This window comes from Numenius arquata, chromosome 10 (assembly GCF_964106895.1).
Source record: "Numenius arquata chromosome 10, bNumArq3.hap1.1, whole genome shotgun sequence".
NCBI classification, from domain to species: domain Eukaryota; kingdom Metazoa; phylum Chordata; class Aves; order Charadriiformes; family Scolopacidae; genus Numenius; species Numenius arquata.
Genome location: NC_133585.1, coordinates 5,955,318 through 5,973,896, shown reverse-complemented (window position 1 = coordinate 5,973,896; position 18,579 = coordinate 5,955,318). Strand labels below are relative to the sequence as shown.

The 18,579-nt window shown below is 43.0% G+C and overlaps 1 protein-coding gene across 2 annotated transcripts; it reads left to right on the top strand.

Annotated features, from left to right (window-relative positions):
* Window positions 1–130: 130 nt before the first annotated feature.
* Window positions 131–18,363, top strand: AP3M1 (adaptor related protein complex 3 subunit mu 1). Of its 2 annotated transcripts, XM_074154429.1 has the most exons (9): window positions 131–211; window positions 8,270–8,545; window positions 9,272–9,443; window positions 11,498–11,635; window positions 13,599–13,684; window positions 14,057–14,190; window positions 14,665–14,872; window positions 15,897–16,041; window positions 17,317–18,363. In XM_074154429.1, exons 2-9 carry the CDS (start codon window positions 8,273–8,275, stop codon window positions 17,415–17,417), a joined length of 1,257 nt encoding a protein of 418 aa, XP_074010530.1. In that variant the 5' UTR covers window positions 131–211; window positions 8,270–8,272; the 3' UTR covers window positions 17,418–18,363. The 2 variants fall into 2 exon arrangements, with proteins under 2 accessions (XP_074010530.1, XP_074010531.1); XM_074154430.1 differs by lacking the exon at window positions 131–211 and having other exon boundaries at window positions 8,273–8,545; window positions 9,272–9,281; window positions 17,317–18,362.
* The last annotated feature ends 216 nt before the right edge of the window (window positions 18,364–18,579 follow it).

Below are 18,579 nucleotides of genomic sequence, written 5' to 3'. Positions count from 1 at the left end.
GGGCGCGGCGGCGGGGCCGGCGGGGCTGTGGGTGGCGGGGGGGGGAAGCCCGTTATTCGCCGCTCAGCGCAGGCAGCGCCCCGGTCGCCCGCGTCTCCGCCGGGGGGCGGCCCCGCGCGCTGCCGGGCCTCGCCGCCATCTTGGCCGCTGCCCCGGGAGCGGGACGGGCCGAGCCGGGCCGGGGCGAGCGGGCCGCAGAGGGCCGGGGGAGGTACGTGGGGCCGGGGAGCTGAGGTGGGGGTGCCCGGGCCGCTGAGGGAGGTCTCACCGGGGGGCGTTGGTCTCTGTGATCGGGGGAAGGGGCGGGCCTGGGAGGCAGCGGCCGGACCCGAGCCCGGCGGGAGCCGCCTGTGTCCTGCCCCGTAGGCAGCCGCCGGCAGTTCTGGGTGTCCGGTGAGGGAGCGGGGCGACATCCCGGTCGGCGGTGGCAGCGGGAGGCTCCCCCGTCCAGCCGGGACTTCCCGCTTTATCTTCGTCCATTTCCGTTGTTCGGTGCCCATTTAAATACAAAATTATTTCCGTGTGAGAATAATGATACTCATAATAAAGGCCTGTTTATCTGGGCTCTGGTGCGTGTGCGGAACGGCGCGGCTTGTGCTGGAGCCAAGGCCCCGGCTGTGGGCCTGCGGGGTCCCGGCCTGCCCGGGGCCCGCCGCCCCTCGGTGCCCCAGCCCCAGGGAGTGTCCGCACGGGTCACCCTAAAACGCTAAGCAGTGATGAGAAGGAGGGATTATGCGCAGGGAGGTAATTAATTTAGCTGTTAGGGGAGATGGGCCTGCAGGAGGGGTGATGCAGGAGCTGCTGGTCGGGGCTCTATGCCAAGCCTATAGCAAAGCCACGGCAGGGAGACTGCAGGAGGGGTAGCACCCAAGCCTCCAGAGTCTTTGCTTCAGCAGCATTGCTGCAAACATGGTGGTTCTGGTCATGCTTCATTAGCCAGGGACCCTGTGAGTGTAGATTTGCATAATACACGCTGGAAATTAATCCGTTATCATCTACCACTGTGCGTTGCACATTGCTTCTGCCCTGTTCGCTACCTGACAGGGTAATGGAGTGGAGGTTGTCCCTCTTTTCCTCTGTTTCAGTGCTAATCTGCTCTGAAGTAGCAACGCACTCGCTATCTTTTCAGTACAATGAGTGATTTGTACATATTAGATGGTGATCAGACTGGAGGAATAGCTTCACCATTGAATGTAGCTAATGTATAAACAACCAGGCAAAAAAATCATACTTGAATAATGAAAATTCATGTTCATAGAAGGCAGACTGCAGTATGGGAGAAGAAGAGCTATTTGCAAGTAAATTAAATTACTCGTACAAGAGATAAGGTGATGGAAGCATTTTACAAAAGGACTGACTATGCCGGGCATGAGAATGGTTCAACTGGCAGTTCCCAGCTGTAGTACATAGCTTCTTGTTTATTTAAAAAAAATATGAATGGTATTTCATTGTAACTGCCTGGGATTTAATCTGTGGTATGTTGGGTGCTAACTCAAAACCACAAGAAAACCTGGTTTTGAAAAAAAAATAAAAATGGGACAAGCAGATCCTTTCCTGTCTGCGTGCACATACCTGGAAATTCCTTGCAGATGGCAAATTAAGCATTAAGACCATTCCACACCCTCTAGTGCTTAATTTTGCTGTCCTTGCCCAGAAATGAAATTTCCTATTGAGCAAAATAACTATGCATCAGCTAAGTCCCAGTTACTCTTTCAAACAAAGCTCTCCTTACAAGCAGTTCTGCATTAAGAATCTTAAAGAGAAACCTTGTCATGACGATTCATGAAAGAGAGATTTGATGTCCTTGAGGTAGAGAGGTCTGAACATCAGGTGACAAGTGGCAGCTGTACTTCATGGCTGTAATAACGAGAAGAAACCAAATTAAACCTTTTTAGAACATTGAGTTCCTTCCTTTTATTTCCCTTTTATTTTCACCCAACTTATTTCCTGTGTAGCTTTCAAAGCTTAGTTAATACACAGAAAACAAGTGATACCTTTTTAATGCTTATTCAACATAATGAATGAGAGGCTTTTTAACGGGAACTTCTTGAAAGATCCTTTAAGACTGCTTATTCTGGAGCCCGATTTTATTCTATAGGATGGAAGAATTAAAAGAGTGCTGCTCTGCTCTCTTCTCATGGAAGAGAAGGGGGGTAAAATTGGTTATAAGCCCTCTTTCTACCTTCTGCATTTTGGACTAGTCGTGGCAGAGAGCACACGCCTTAGTAAGAGCTGTCATTTACAGCAGGGTTCCAGTGATACTTGGCTCTGATCTAGTATTTCAGTAGTGCATGGCTCTTTGTCACTGAGCTTGTCCTTTCTTGAACCTCGAGTGCCTCTTAAAATAGAGCCTGTAAAAAAGAGCTGGTAGCACCGTTGCTCCGGCCCATCAGACTTACTGGAGCAGTGAATTGGGAGAGAGCAGGATGGACAGCATCTTCCCAAAGAACTACTGAGACGAGGCTTTTCTATCCTGTGATCGAATCCTGCTGCCTTGGCCGTTCAGAGTTCTTAGTGGTTTGGCTGGAATATGAGCCTAATTATCAGTCCGCTCCTGAAAATCCGGTTGACAGTAAATATGTAAGAAGATACCTTACCTGTGTCCGTTTGGTCCTCTCTATCTATTTAGTACTCTTTCAGAGAGGGAATTTCTTAAGTGGTCCCTTAGTAGTCCTAAAGCAGCTGATTCAGGTGTAAATTGTATTGGAAAAGTTCCATCTTCATGTAAAAATGTAGTTTTAGCAATGAATTTTTAATTGTTTTGGTGGAGTTTTTTTCTAAGAAAGTCTTGCTTTTTCAGCTTTTACAGTGAAGCTCTCTGTTCTTGCAGGTCCCAAAGGGAACTGCGGTTACTCAGGATCTAACATTGCTTGATTATTCAGGATCTAATATTGTTCTGCTGGCAAGAGATGGAACTATCTTGCCAGCAACTAGAAGATTTATACTGGAACTAAGTTGAAGATAGGCGCCATGCGAATGTGTTATTGGAAAGCTCATCAGTCAGTAGATTAAATGCTGCACAAATTCTTATGCGGGCTGTGATTGTTATTGGTGAAAGCATGGAGGAAGTTGGAAATTTTGTTGTGGATACCAAACACTATACCAAACACTGATTTAAGACAACTTCAGAGTATTCTCAGAAGACTACTTCCTTTTAAAAACAATTCCAGAAAGTTACTAACAGGGCTTTAAATGAGAGTAAAGATAAATAAATGTATACTGAGCATCTGGGAAGCAAAGCATTTAGTCTTTAATAGGGATGATCTTTCTGATAAAATATGCATGTGAGTAGGTGTACACACACAAGCTCTTCGTGGTGTTAAGCTAGAGTTGATTTGATTCTGGGAGTTTTGCTTGACTAACAGAGAGGAACACCAGGCAGTTCTTAAGACGGGTTGCAAAAGTGTTTTTACTTTAATGTGCAGATACCTAAGCTGTGGACATCTTAGAAATGGAAAGATTCATGACACTGGAGCAGCAGCGGTAAGATATGCTAACAATGATAGGAGCCTTAAAAAACTGTGAAAATCCAGAACGTTCACATTTTACTAAGACCCGAGGCTCCCAGGTATATCACTTTGAATCACAGCTTCTAATGTCATGCCAGAGGTGGGGCAGCCAGTTATACATATGTTCAGAGCTGCCGTGTTGGCTGTCTTGAAAATGTCATTCAAGTATTTAATAAGACTTCTCTTCATTCGGTTTGCTGTTTTTAGAACCGGTGAATGGGGTTGGGAAGGTGAGGAGCAAAGGCTGCCTTCACGTGTTTGTGACACAACTTGAATTTATAGGAAAAAAGCTAAACTGCCCACCAGCTGGTTGCGACAAAAATACTCGCTTTAAAATAGAAATAGAAGTGCCTATCTTAGCTTATTTGTTTCTCCAGATTATTTTAAGCATTTGATTACTTTCCATTCGCTTGTCACTAGAAGTTCATTTCCACAAATAAAAAACAGAGTCTCAGGCAGTCCCCCCCCACTAATCCTTCCACCCTTCAGAGCAGCTACGCCAAATGCAGGGAACATGGGAGCTGTGGAATACGTTCCCAGTGATGGTCCCGTTTGGAGCTGTTTTCAGTGATTATTACTAGCTCTAAAGGGCATTGCAGGGTCAGTGATAAATTCCTCACTTCCTGGTTTTCAGAGCTTTGACTGTAACTCAGCTCAGTGTTATGGAAAAGCAGCTGGTAACAGTATTTCTGCATTAATTACATTTTAGAGTACTTAATTGTAGCTAAGGACAAGCACGTGCAATCAGTCTTATTCCCATGCTCGCAGCCTCTCCCTCTTGCCAATGAGCTCCACTTTTGTCTTGTGGGCCTGCTGTGACTTCAGTCCAGATGTTTCTCTGCCAAGAGATTGAAAAAACAGTAAGATTGCAAAATCTACATTTAGTCAGAAGAAAAGATACAGGCTTGGAAACAAGAGTATAGAAGGTGCCTTAGTTAAAATATTTAGTTCTTCTGTAGGGACTTCAAATTCTGGTTGGATGGAGATGACTACAAGGAATCACGTGGAGTTTCACGTGTCAGAGTGAGGATGGGGAGTCTGAGAAGAAGCTGCAAAACCTCTGCTGGGCGGCTTGTTGCTGCAGCGCCTGCGAGATGCCTTTCAGTCGGGCAGTAGGATGGAAGGCTGTCAGGCTACTAAAAATGAGCTTGAATGGCTTGCTCTGGACTAAAGATGCAACTAATAATCCATGGACGTCTTCAGTCCGCTTCTTAGGTCGGCCTAAAAGCAGAGAGATGGGAGGCATGTCCTTTTGAAATAGTCCTTCAGTATTTTACATAGAACGGTTTTACGTTGCCATCTCGAAGTGGTGACTGCATAGGCTGCTGCACAGGTACTCTTATGATTCTTAAATTTTTGGTGCTGTGCTTTTTGCTACTGGTTTTTTTTTTTTAAACTTATGAACTTCGATTCAAGACCTTTTACCCTCGAAGTGTCGCAGCTCTGAGCATGCTTTGCTGTTTGGCCACAAGTATTAACTTGACCTATTGGTGTGAGGAATCTTACTGTTACTAGATTGATTTCTTATGTTCAGCATTTTTTATTCTTTTTTCTCTTTGTAAACCTAGTGTTCTGATGAGACAGAAGAAGGGAGGGTGCTGAGAAATGAATTCAGGGATCTCTGTGTGTCTGAAATGAAATCTGGCACTCAAAAAATAGAGTAGCTGGGAAATCTTCAGTATTGGGAGCACTGTAAGTCATTTTTGCTAAATAACAACTTACATAAGATATTCTTGCAGTAGCACCAGTTGTAAGATATCCAGCATGAAATCCATCTTTAATTGGCTGGTGCCAATTGTTTGACAGTGTGTGGGATAAATCAAATGACTTAGTCTTGCATATAATAGACTGATGTCCCCGCTCCTTTAAGAGCTTCTTTGCTCTGGTGGGCACTGGTAGAGGGAAGCGCCCAGCTGAGCTGCCCATTGACTGGTAGGGCAGAGTTGCTGTGTTTAGGTAGTATATGGTGACAAATGCAATCTGCTCAATGGAATCTGTATGAATGTTAACAGCAGGACAACTGCTAGGACTTAAAACCACTCTGTCACCCGTATCTGATATACTTTGTCGGGGTATGGTCCGAAGCTGCCTGCAGTCCAGCAGAGCTTCACCACAGTGGGCCACAGATCAAGTCCTCTGGAAATGGAGTCTTACCGGTGCTGCTTGCACTGAAACTCTCCTATGCAGCTTTGTGTGCATTTATTTAGATTTATATTTGTTAACAGATATGCTATTGTATCCATATTAAAATGTACAGAGAACTATTCTAAGCTTTATAGCTGATCACCTTCATATGTTTGGGCTGCCTTGGTGTGGAACAATACTGACATTCAGTGGTTGATTATACTTGCCACCGTTGTGTGACTATCCAGGAGATTTTGGAGGGTTTTAATGTTCAGCGTTGGCTAAATTCAGAACATGTTTAGTTAAACTGGATTAAAGCAATTGTGTCAAGGCTCCTTTATAAGAATGCTGTGCTCACAGTATTAAAATTGTCAGGTTTTTTGACAAACTGAATTAGACATGAATTTGGTCTGGGAGAGATATGGTAGAAATGTGCAATAACACTTTGTAGCTTTGTTTCCTTTCCCACTCTTAACAATCACGGTTTCCAAAAGAACTTCCTCGTATATATCGGATTGGTTTAGTTGGATTTTTTCTGTCCATGTTTTCACTATTGGTCTTTTCGTGTCTACCACCAAGGACAGTGAGCTCTTAGCAGGAGGTCTGTAAGACCTGGCAAGGCCCCAGTGAAGATGAGCACATTGCTGTCATGCATGTGAAGGAGCAGCTGGAGTTTAGAGCGTGAGAAGCTGGATCTTGGCTCCCTTCCTACATCTGCTGACTTAGGTGGAGGGAAATAGCATGCTAACTACCTTCTTTAGTAGTCCTTTTTCACCTTCTTTGGTGCGCTTTGGAAGACATACTCTTGTTTTGTAAAGACCTGCAGGGCCAGACCATTTTTCAGTGTTATAAACGTGTTGGGAGGTCAGCCTAGTACTCTGGGCAGTTTAGAATCAGACACAGCAGCAAGAGCTCACTCTGGATGGAGTTAAGTGCTTATTCCAGCATTCTGGAATGAGGCTTACATCATACAGTGTTTAGACTCCCTAGTATCTCTGTGGGACTGGACCCTTTACATTTAGATGCTTCTGTGTCATCTCCACATTTGTGTGCCAGAGTCAACATTAGCAAAGGAGCAAATTTTATGTCCATTTTTTGGCATGATCCTGGCCAAACATCCTAAGATTAATGAAAACTATGATAGGTTTTTGGTGGATGTGTTTGACTTCTCTTGGACATACAGAGTTGACGATGGTCTTCCTGTTTCAAGGTGTGGATGCCCAGTAACTATTTGGGCTCTTTCCAGTCACGGTTGAATTCCTCCAAAGGCTAAATAAACTTTGATTCAGGGTATCTCCATTGCTATCATCTTCCCACTTCCACCACCTCCTCTGCAGCAGCTATAGCACTCTCTGGCAATGCAATAACTTCGATCAGGAAGCTGATCTGACCAGAAACTCCCTTTTCTGGGTCAATTTATGGCTGAACCAGTTTCCTGATACAGGTAATTGCAGAGCCACAGACCCGCTCAGATCAGTACCTGGAAGGCAAAAGGGATGAATAGCCAACGGCAGCTGCTTCAACTACAGCATGAGTTTATGCAGGATATAAGTACAAGATTAACTTCACCGTGTGGAGCCCGTGCTTGGGTTACAGTTTGTTTTGTTTTCTAAGCCTGAGTTTAAACTTGGACCTTTTTTTTGTTAGAGGATGGTTATGCTGCAGGTCAGCCAAAGCGTTGTATCTGTCTGATGTAAAGCTTAAAGAGATGATAAACTGAAGTCTGATAGCATTTGTCTCTTCTGTAGATGTGAAGAAAATTGCTTGTTCGCTTCATTTGAATCAACAATTTAGTTCACTTATTATCTCATTGAAAGTTGAGACATAGACTGAGAATTAGTTTTAAAAAAAGGCAGATAAGCTTCTTGTGCCATGAATAAAATGAAGGATTAGTGGCTGAGACATGTTATTTGTAAATCTTTAAAGATACATGAAAAAAGTTACATTCCTTATCTGGAGTTCATACTCCCCTTTTTCATGAGTGAGTTTTTAAGTGTAAAACATTTTATGTAAACATATTTCATGTGTGTTAAGCACATTTGAGGCAATTTTATTCATTAAACCAGATTTAAACTCCTGGGTGTGTGTACTTTTAATGCATTCCAACCCTTTATCCAAGTGCAGCTTGGCATAGATCATAAGTAAAAGACTAATCAGCCAGCAAATAAAAAACACTTTTCTAGTTCAATAGCTGAAAGCTGACAAGCTAAAGAGCTCTATCTTTAAGATAGTGCAGTTCTTAGTTATGTGTGTAAATGTTACACAAAACCCGCTGCCATAGGCAACTTTATATGTAAGTTGCCAAACATGTTTAAGTGAGTGCCAGCTCATGAGGGTCAGCTTTTCTTTAAGAAATAAATTACAAATAGCAAATCAGGATGAAAGTGGAAATCAAGGGTGCTAGCTTCTTGTTTACATTGTGATATATGTTACTGACTGTGAAATACATTGGGGGGGAACATTCCTCTAAATAAAGAAAATGCAATTTAAAGAAAAGCAGCAAAGCAGATCTTTTTCTTAAATTCACAGTGTTAATAAAGAGTAACTGTTGTAAGAAAGAGAGTCTGGGAGAAGAAATAATGTCAATCCTCGTATCCTTTGGTTTATTTTAACTTCTTTGAATGTGTTTCCAACAGAAAATGATCCACAGCCTGTTTCTTATAAACTGTTCTGGCGATATATTCTTGGAGAAGCACTGGAAGAGCGTTGTGAGCCAATCTGTGTGCGATTATTTCTTTGAAGCTCAGGAGAAAGCAATCGATGTTGAGAATGTGCCTCCTGTCATCTCAACGCCGCATCACTACCTCATCAGCATCTATCGGGATAAAATCTTCTTTGTGTCTGTCATACAGACAGAAGTGCCGCCACTCTTTGTAATTGAATTTCTACACCGAGTAGCAGATACTTTCCAGGTCTGTGAGCGTTAAATAATTTTAAAATTGAATTAATTCCAAGCGAATTTTTTGAATAAACTTCTTTTAAAGAAAGGCACTAGACCCTCCTGTCAGTGACTTTCCCCTTTGCAATTTTTATGTCGAACACTGGTTTATAGAGTACAAAGAAAAAAAAAGATGTATTTTGTGTATTCATTTGGTTTATAGATACTAGTGCATATGCACTAAAACCCAGATCCCATTTTGTAAAAGCTGTCTTTTTTTTGGTAAGCTTTTGTGCTGTTCATGTTCTGTAGATGAACAAGAAGGAACATGCATCATGAAGCACTCTGTAGGGAGGAGAGAGATGTGAAGTAGGAGTCAGTTTTCAACCTGTTTCACAGATACTGTAAATAAGGGAACCTCTGTGAAGACTGGGCATTGCCAAAATGTCCTTGTTTTTACAAGAGTCTTCTAACAGAAAATGTGTTAATGTTCACAAGTGGGAGAACCTTTGAGAGATAAATATACTAGTAAACCAGGTTACAATAATTTCACTGTTCATGCTGGTTTTATTTCTAATTAAATGATAAATGTAACTTTAACCTACGATGCAATCAGGCTATAGAAGTAGCTGGTCAGTTTAGGCTCTAGAATTCCTTGATATGTTGGAGGGTTTCTGTAAGCAAAAAACCCAAACAAACCTTTGCAAAGCATTTGAACAGGAATAAAAATCCTCTCCTTTGTAATCTCTGATTTGTTTAGGATTACTTCGGCGAATGTTCTGAGACTGCAATTAAGGACAATGTAGTTATTGTGTATGAACTTCTAGAAGAAATGTTAGACAACGGCTTTCCACTGGCAACAGAATCTAACATATTGAAGGAGCTGATTAAGCCTCCCACAATTTTGCGCTCCGTCGTCAACTCCATCACAGGTATGAAAATAAATAATTTTCAGCGGTGACTGGCTGCTTAAAAGCAAAGCCCCATCGTGCTTCATAGCTAAAAAATAATATCGTATTGGTATGAACCTGTAAGGTGAGGTCACTGTCCTGCCACTTCTCAAAAGAGTTGAATTAAAGCAACTTCCTCCTTATTTGTACTTTATGCCTGGCCCCTTTGATATCCCCAGTGGCACTATCTGGTCCGGCCACAGCTGCCGAAGTCCCTCAGGCACAGCAGTTCCCAGCACAGACAGCACATACTGGAGACAGGTGCTCTGGGACTGGTAGGGCCCCAAGCCTTGAATAACTCAGGGGCATTGGAGAAGGTTATTATGCATATTGTAAGAAGTCATTATAGAAAGGTATATAACAGATATCTAATAAATCTTTGCTGACTGGGAACAGATAGCATGAAGGGAAGCAAATAGCCTGTCCTCAGCGTCCTCTCCGCCCCCACCACCACCCCCCACATCCGTCAGGCTGTTGTGAATGGGTATGTCTTGCACTGACAGAGCCAAATGTCTGTCAGCTGAGCTGGTGGAATCTGCTTGTCTGGCCAGGAGGTGCAAGGGAGTTACGCCCTGGGGTGTCGCAGGGGGTCAGGGATATGCAAGATGTTCCCCTGTACATTGTGTTAGAGAAGGGTAGTAAAAGTGGGCTGCAGGGCCACACAGATCTGGTGCTCAGAGGAGCCAGTCTTTGAGGTAGCACGCATGGTTTAATCTTTGAGTATAAATCTGATCAGTTTTAATTTCTGGAGTTTGGGTTTTCTTTTTTTTTTTTTTTTTTTTTAAATGTGATTTTGGATGGTAGTAGTTATACTTAAGAAAAATATCTATGACGTTAATGGACTAGATCCACCACCGTAAGGGGAATTAAGACTCCTGAAGCCAAGGGTTGCAGCATCAAATCCTCTTGTTCTATCTAAAGCCTTATTAGAATTCCCTAGGAACCTAAAGCGCCTGCCCAGGGCTGCCTGTGTCTTGTCACTGTCAACAGCTCAGCACTGAGTGGGTGGGAAAGGGCAGTCTGAGAGCTCTCCCCACTACCTGGCCTGGCAGCCCAGACTGCAAGGCTGCTGAGGGACACGAGGGACAGACACGCTGCCACACTGCCACATTCGTAGTGCTAAAGGGCATGAGCAAGTGTGAGCTGTGGCCCTATCCTGAGACATACTTCTAGCAGAGGGAGTTGTTTCCACTGTACTGGGATTCCAAGACCTAAGCCCCAGAAGTGATGATTTTTCTTTTTTTTCCTTTTTAAATAATCATCAGTTTACTTTATAACTAGGTAGCTCAGAAAGCCCTTTTCTCACACCAGTAAGAACCAGTTGACAGCAAGACAGGCAGGGGCAGTGGCATCACTGTTAAGGACCCCAGAAGTTGAGCCAACAGGCCAGGGTCAGGATCAGATGATAACAGGGTCATCTGCAGCTCAGCGATTGCCAGGAAAGTCCATCATGATGAGCCAGGTCAAGCCAGAAAGCCAAGTCTGTGGGGCAGGGTCTGGATGGATTTGGCACGTGGTCAGGTGTAGATATGCCTGTCACGTTGCTGCAAGGAGCTCAGATGGGTGCCAGGGCTGAGATCCTCAGCCTAACAACGGCTTGCAAAGAGGGTGGTAGCCCTCCCTAAGGCTTCTTCCAGGTCTGTCTTCGTAACAGCTCTTACCAGTAAATCAGCCCTGAAGTCAGCCGGGTAAAAGTCTCAGGAGAAGGGACAATTGTGCTTAAGGCCCTCACAAGGAGCTGTAATGTCTTGTGTTGTAGTGATGAAATCCTTCACAGGATCTAGCCCCAGATCTACTCCCAATCACACCTCCTGCTGACATGAGCCTTGTCTTTTATTGTGCAAAGTATGGTCTGAAAACCTAAAGTCTGGACACATCCTTAAAGTGCATTCATGTCACCTAATGAATGAAATTTTAGTGGCCCAGGTTTAGTCTGTAATTCTTGGGGGCACACCTTGCTTTGATTCTTAATTTTGGCAGTTGAAACATTGCTCTTGTAATAAATTACTGATTTTGAGTTCCTTTTCATTTTTAAGGCAGCAGTAATGTGGGTGACACACTTCCCACTGGACAGTTGTCAAACATCCCTTGGCGCAGAGCAGGGGTAAAATACACAAACAACGAAGCTTATTTTGATGTCATTGAAGAAATTGATGCCATTATAGATAAATCAGGTAAGATGCCTTCCAAACTCATTTTTGTTTATTGAATGCGTTTACATTTGGCTGCTGATGTTTAGAGAGAATACAGTCCAACTGCTTTTTTGTGTGTGTGTGTTATATACATGAATCTGTATCTTAAACAGAAATAAGCGATTTAAAATAGCATGCCCAAATGGATTTCTTCTGTTCATCTTAAAATAGCAATATGCTCTAGGCTGCTTCAGGAACGTCCACAAGAAATATCCTGTACTTAAATGCTTTCTGTTTGTATATTGATTATCTCTTAAGAGATATAAATGGAAAAAAAATAGTTGAAGTTTTAAATGTGATGAGAAAATTATCTTCCATTGTTCCTGCCAACAATTTACAGTAGTCCTTGTAGGGCCTCAAGTGAGGAAGACAAAAGCTTTAATTAGCTTTCTTCTCATAGCAAGACAAAACTTGGTACAAAATAGGGACAGTGTTGTTTTCCTCATTTATAAACTGGAGCCAGATATTACGAAGCATAATACTACTCCTTTCTTTTCTGTAAAGGAAACATGGTATTTTCAAATACAAAAACCTTTAATTTGAGATTTTAATGCTGAGGAGGAATCTGGTAACTTTTGTGTAAATGTTGTCAGTGCCAAGAAGCGGAAAAAAATGACCCAAAAATAAAACTGTTATGCCACGGGCAGGAGCCTGCTCTTTTGTTCATTATTGGAGCCATCAGTTACTGAAGCTGAAGATTGCATTTTGTGGTGGTAATGGGGCAGGGACCAAATCTCTCATTTCTTCATTTGCTGCTGCTCTTGTAGCAGTAACCAATGTCAGTTTGGTTCCACACACTGATTCAACAAATGCTTTGGCCACCGTTGAACTGGACGGTCATAAATAGCTATTGTGCCGCTCTTACTCTGCCCATCTGGAAACTAAAAGAAGGTGGCAGTCACAGCCAGAACACCCTGATGGCCGTCTTACCCTCCGAGCTCAACAGGATTCCCAAGAGTAGGCTGGGTGCTTAGTCCGAGGAGTTCTAATCAAGACTGTGTTTGTATTTCTGTACGTATTTCAAGCCCCGTCAGTGTCCACTGAGTGTTTACATTTCCTACTGAGGATCCACTGCAGTAGTCACAGCTACTTTTTCCTGCTCCGATCACTTGGGGACTGGCAATGCAAGAATCTTTCTTCCTAACCTTCGCTAGGACTAAGAAGTAGATAAGGTTGCTCCCCTAGAACAGGGATGTTGTCTTGTTTCATAGGGATATGGTTAACTGATTTCATCTGAAACAGGATCCCTTCTTTTCAGGCGAAGTATTAACTCACAGTTTCTCCTTCCCCTTGACTAGATCAGCAATGTTTTCTACATATCTTCTAAAATAACCTTTGCTTGTAGGGCTAATTAGTCCAGAGTCCTGCTCATGCCTTTCTGTCCTTGTAAGGCATTTAAGGAAATGAGTCTTTCCTGGATGAGATGCTTGGTATTCTTGCTTTGGGTGGTTTGGGGTTTTTTGCTATATGTGTATTTAACATGATGATGGATATGTAATCCCACTGATAACCAAGCCGTGCTCGTGAACGCTGAGGTCATCTGGAGCTTTATAGCACAAACCTACTCTGTTTTGATGCTTCCCTGCATCACTACCCAACTTGCTGGTTTTCTGGAGACAGGGGACAGGAAAGAAAGAAAGGAAGATTCAGAGCTTGCATGTTCTGAAATTCTTATTTACTCATTGCTAGCAACCAGTTGAGGCACATCCAGTACAGGTCCGGTGTAGCAGCTGGCACGAGTATAATTAGCTGATTTGGAACACGCTGTTTGCTCTGGCTCATGTATTTTCGCAAGCTGCCCAGGCCACAGGTAACTGCAATGACCTTTCCTGTCTGTGCTTGGCGTGTTCTTGAGTGTTGTGCAAATGCCACCTGTGCCCTCCAGCCGCACTTTACAACCCTTGATAATAATGTTAAGTCAAGTGCCTTTTTTTTTTCCCCGCAGGTTCCACAGTCTTTGCAGAAATTCAAGGTGTTATTGATTCGTGTATTAAGCTCTCAGGAATGCCAGATCTTTCTCTTTCTTTCATGGTAAATTTAGCATATATTTGGGGATTTTAATTGCTCAGGATTTATATTTCTTAATGATCAGAGTTAAACAATTTTAAGAGCACAGTCACTACTTCATGGGTTACATATATGAAAAATAACATGAGTTTTGCATTATATTGTAGAAGTTGCTGCGTTGCTCGGTAGTTGGAATGACTTTTGTCTGTACATAAAAATACACTCACAGGAACTGCTGTACCAGGTCAGAGCAGAAATTCTCTAGCTCAGAAACGTGACTCGGATAACGGCTGGGAGTGATAGTTGGAGTCTAAGGGAATCGTGTAGAGTTCAGTAGCGGGTTTAAACTGCTGATACTTGATGAGATTTCATGTACCGCTTTGGCACTACTTACAGAACCCACGGCTGCTGGATGACGTGAGCTTCCATCCCTGTATTCGGTTCAAACGCTGGGAGTCTGAGAGAGTCCTTTCGTTCATTCCTCCCGATGGGAATTTCAGATTGATCTCCTACCGCGTCAGTTCACAGAAGTAGGTTCCCGTTTAGACACATATATAATACAGGGCTGTTCATTCCTGGCCATCATTGTTGCTGCTAGATGCTTTGTGGCTGAGTCTCTGTATACACACAGGACTCTGATCTTCATACAATGAATAAAGCAAAAAAAGTCTAAAATGTAGGTATTTCTAAACTAAGTCTGATTCGACTGGTGGCTGTTCGGAGAATTGGCTCAGTGAGATTACTTTAAAAAAAATGAACAGATGGTGGGAAGGAGATTAGAACAAGTGATTTGGCAGAAAATCTTTTTTTTCCTGTGTTTTTCTGCTAATAAAATCACTTCAGCGATAATGTTAAAGAGCTGAGTATCACTTTTCACTTTCAAAACAAACTGGTTCTAACTTGAATACCTGCCAGAAACACAAGAACTATTTATTAGAAAGAGCCTTATTTTCTCAAGCAGAGAAGTAGCCAGGATGCATTCACCTACTGTCCTCTCTTTTCAGCTTGGTGGCAATTCCTGTATATGTGAAACACATGATCAGCTTTAAGGAAAATAGTTCTTCGGGAAGATTTGATGTTACCATTGGACCGAAACAGAACATGGGGAAAACAGTAGAAGGAGTTGTCATGACCGTTCACATGCCAAAGGCTGTACTTAATATGAACCTCACTGCTACACAAGGCAGCTACACGTTTGACCCAGTTACTAAAGTAAGTCTTGAGTTTTTATTTATTTAAATATCTAAGATGACATTAGAACAAGTCTCACATATTGCAGAGCACTGGAGCAGCGTTCCACACTTGGCAGAAAACTTTCCCCTCAGCGTGAGTTTATGAATTAAAATCTTCTCTTTAAAACTTACTTTTTCAAACTGAGATACCCACCAGCTGTGATTCCTGGTTTTATCAGTCTCCTTTCGCTTCCCCTCTCCCTTTCCTTCCTCTCTTTTCTCCTGCTCCTTCATTCCCTAGTATTTTTCTTTAGTGGATGCGGCAGTATTTTGCTGGTGGTTTCAACTACGGTGTATTTTGCAGTCTATGTTCTTTAAAACATACTTACCTGGAGAACACGCAGCAGACTTGAAAACAGGTAGTCAGAAAACCGGGGAGCAGGAGATGAGAAAAAAATGTCTTCCAAAAGATCTGCCTGAAGACACACAAGAAGGAAAACAAAGGGTCTGAAAAATCGTATCTGGGGAGTTCTGTTTTCTTGCCTCTGAATTGGGGTTTGAGACCTAAATTTCCTAAAGCTCCTGAAGCTTTTTAGGACCCAGGAACCATTTGGCTGAAACGGAGCCTGAGCCAAACTTTCTGCTGCCCTTGGAATATCTCGGTCAGCAGCTCTCAGTGAACTGGAATTAACATTTGGTTTCAAAAAGAACCAACCTTGATCTTTTACAAACAAAAACACCAACAAAACCACTTGAAGTCTCCTTTCCTCTCTGCGGAAATCAGTTATACTGTGTTTCTACCCAGGGTTGGGATAACCGGGTGGATTGTAACTGCAAAAGTTTGTAGAAGTAGGGACAACTGAGGTTTTTCTGCATTTATTAAAAATTTCTGGTTTATGATAAGAACAAAAAAAACCAGCCCACACCTAACCATGCCATCTCCCAGTGGGACCATTCTCAGAGCTACTTTCTGTACCCAGCCTGAAAACTAAAAGCTTGCCGTGAACTTGACCTTTTATGTTGTTTCCTGGAAAGCTACTGCCACTATTCTCTTTCCCGACAAGGTGTTAACGTGGGACGTTGGCAAAATCACTCCTCAGAAGCTACCAAACCTGAAGGGCATTGTGAACCTGCAGTCTGGAGCCCCCAAGCCAGAGGAGAATCCCAGTTTAAACATCCAGTTTAAGATCCAACAGCTTGCAATTTCAGGTGAGTGGGTGGGTGTTACTGGAAACTGGTACTGACGGAATGAGTAGCAGTAGGAAATGAAGTGAGAAACTGTTAATCTTTTAATTGGAGAAGCTGATCTGAAGTCAGCTTGGCCCAAAAAGGTAAAGTTTGGTTTAGCCAAACCTGACAGTTACCCTTGCCAGAAGATTCCCTTGCCGGGAATTGTGAATTCCCAATTGTTTTACTAAAGAAAGATTGTGAGAAGTTTACAGAAGAATGGATTTTTCTTTATTGACTTGTGCATTGAACATGCAAATTTATCCTTCTAGGGAAGAGTGATGGAGGATGATTTAGGATGCCGCTCGCGTCTTGCTTTACCCTTGTACCACTAAAGCCCTTTCTAGGGGTCAAAAAACTCCATTAATTTTAAAGAACACCCTTCTTACACTTCCCTTCTGGAGCTGCTTAGTTTTTCATCTTCAAAACAATCTGCAAATAAAATCAGAATGAAGTCTAGAGAGTAAGTGCGAAAGTAAATTTAAAGCAAACAAGGCCTCAGTCTGCAAACGCCTAAATCACGCGAGTTGTCCACGTGTGAAATGCTTGTGTAAGGCAGCTTGGCGGGATTACGAGCCTCGCAGGCTCCCCGGTGGATGGAAGGAGGATGAGTGAAGACAGTAGAGGAGAATCTGTGGTAGGACACGTAATACCTCTCTCGGCAGGTACCGGGCTGCGGTCCTTTTGCTTTCTAGACTACTGTGCTGAGTCAAAAATGGTTAGTCCTTGTACAAGAACAGAATCCTGCAGTTTCCTTTTAAAACTTGCAATCCGCTGTTAAATCTAGTGGATGCTAAAGGTAGTAGAGCTGTAAGAAAGCAGGGGACAACACAAAACTGTTCAGTAATTAATAGCTACTGGCATTCCTCAATTAATAGCAGGGGGCTTGCTAGACCTTGAAATAACGACTTTAGAGTGCAGAGAATTTTAAAACCTGTCCTTTGCTTCATCTACATTTGTGGGAAACGAGCGCAGTGCAGAGGAGCGGTGGAAGATAAGACTCATTCTTGGGTGCATCCCGTGGAAGGAGGGTGTTGGCTCAAGGAGTACAACAGAAAAAAGCTGTTGCCCTCCCAGAGCAGCTACAAGTAGCGACGAGAAGGGTCCGTTCTGCTCTTTCAAACTGGATGAACTTGTGAAAGGAAGGAAAATTTGCTTCCCAACTGATCTTAACATGCTTCAAGAAAACAGGACTTCTAAACAGACTGACACGATTTCTAGCGTTCTGCTTTTAATTTTGTACTTTGTCTTTTTCAGGACTGAAAGTGAATCGCTTAGACATGTACGGAGAAAAATACAAGCCTTTTAAAGGTGTCAAATATATTACAAAAGCGGGAAAATTCCAAGTCAGGACATGAGAAGATTCTCTGCTTCCAAGAGGAAATTCCCCTTAAAAAAAAACTTGACTGCTTAGTGACTTATGTTGCTATTAATTAGGTGCCAATTAATTAATTAATAGACACTGATTAGTTCGGGAATCAAAGCATTTGTGCACAGCAGCTCTTAAATTGAAAGGCATAGCTTAGTTTTTTCTTAATAAGGTACTTTTTTTCTAATACACCTTCACTGTTTTTTTACTGACTTGTTGTGCCGGTGAGTAGTTTGATACAGGTTGAGCCACAAACCGCCGCAGACACTACACTGCCAGTCCGATACCAAAGCCCCGAGGCCGAGCCCACGGTGAAGGCCACGCAGGCCATTGGGAAAGTCTCACGGTGGCCCATTTTGCTGCTGCAGCCGCCTGCAGAGAAAGCTGAGCTTTTCCCACAGCCGGCTGCGAGCCGGCGTTCCACAAAGCGTCACCTCATCCCACAGCAATGGAAAGGGGGCCCCCAGCGGCCGGGGACAGAGCAAGTGTCACTCCTGAGAAAGAGCTTCTGATGAAGAAAAAAAATAATAAAACAAACACGTAACGTCCTTGTTGTTTACAAGAAATCGCCTTTCTTAAGAAGCATTTGCCTTAATCAGCTTTCATTTGTGCCATCTGCAGATGAGCTGATAAAAATAACATTCTGCATTAAATCTGGGAGGTGAGCATTGCTTCAGAAATCCACTTTCTTTCCATTCAGTCTCATCCCTGTCATTTTTTTTAAGAATACAGTTGCAGAGAGTAAGATCTATTTTTTATGTGAAGCCTTTGCTTTGATTTAGATGTTCCACTTGTCCCAAGCGGGGTGCCACCAGATCTGTGCCATGTGTACGCTGGAGCGTAGCTTTTTAGGTAGCACAATAGAAGTGTCAAGTGTATTTAATGGTTGTGTGCTTTAATGTTATGAAATAAAGGGAACTCTGCTGCAAATAGCATCTCCTCTGGTGAAGTGTTTGCTACCGTAAACGATTCGTGATGCTCCGGGGCAGGAGACATCTGGGAAACAATAAAACCATGACCGTTGGTCATAGGCTGAGGAACCCAAATTCAGGATTACGGAAGGGTAAGATACTGGAGAATCTTTGTTTCCCAGACCTGTTTGCCTTACGCATTTATCAACAGCTGCTCGCTTTGCTTCGGATGAAGAACAG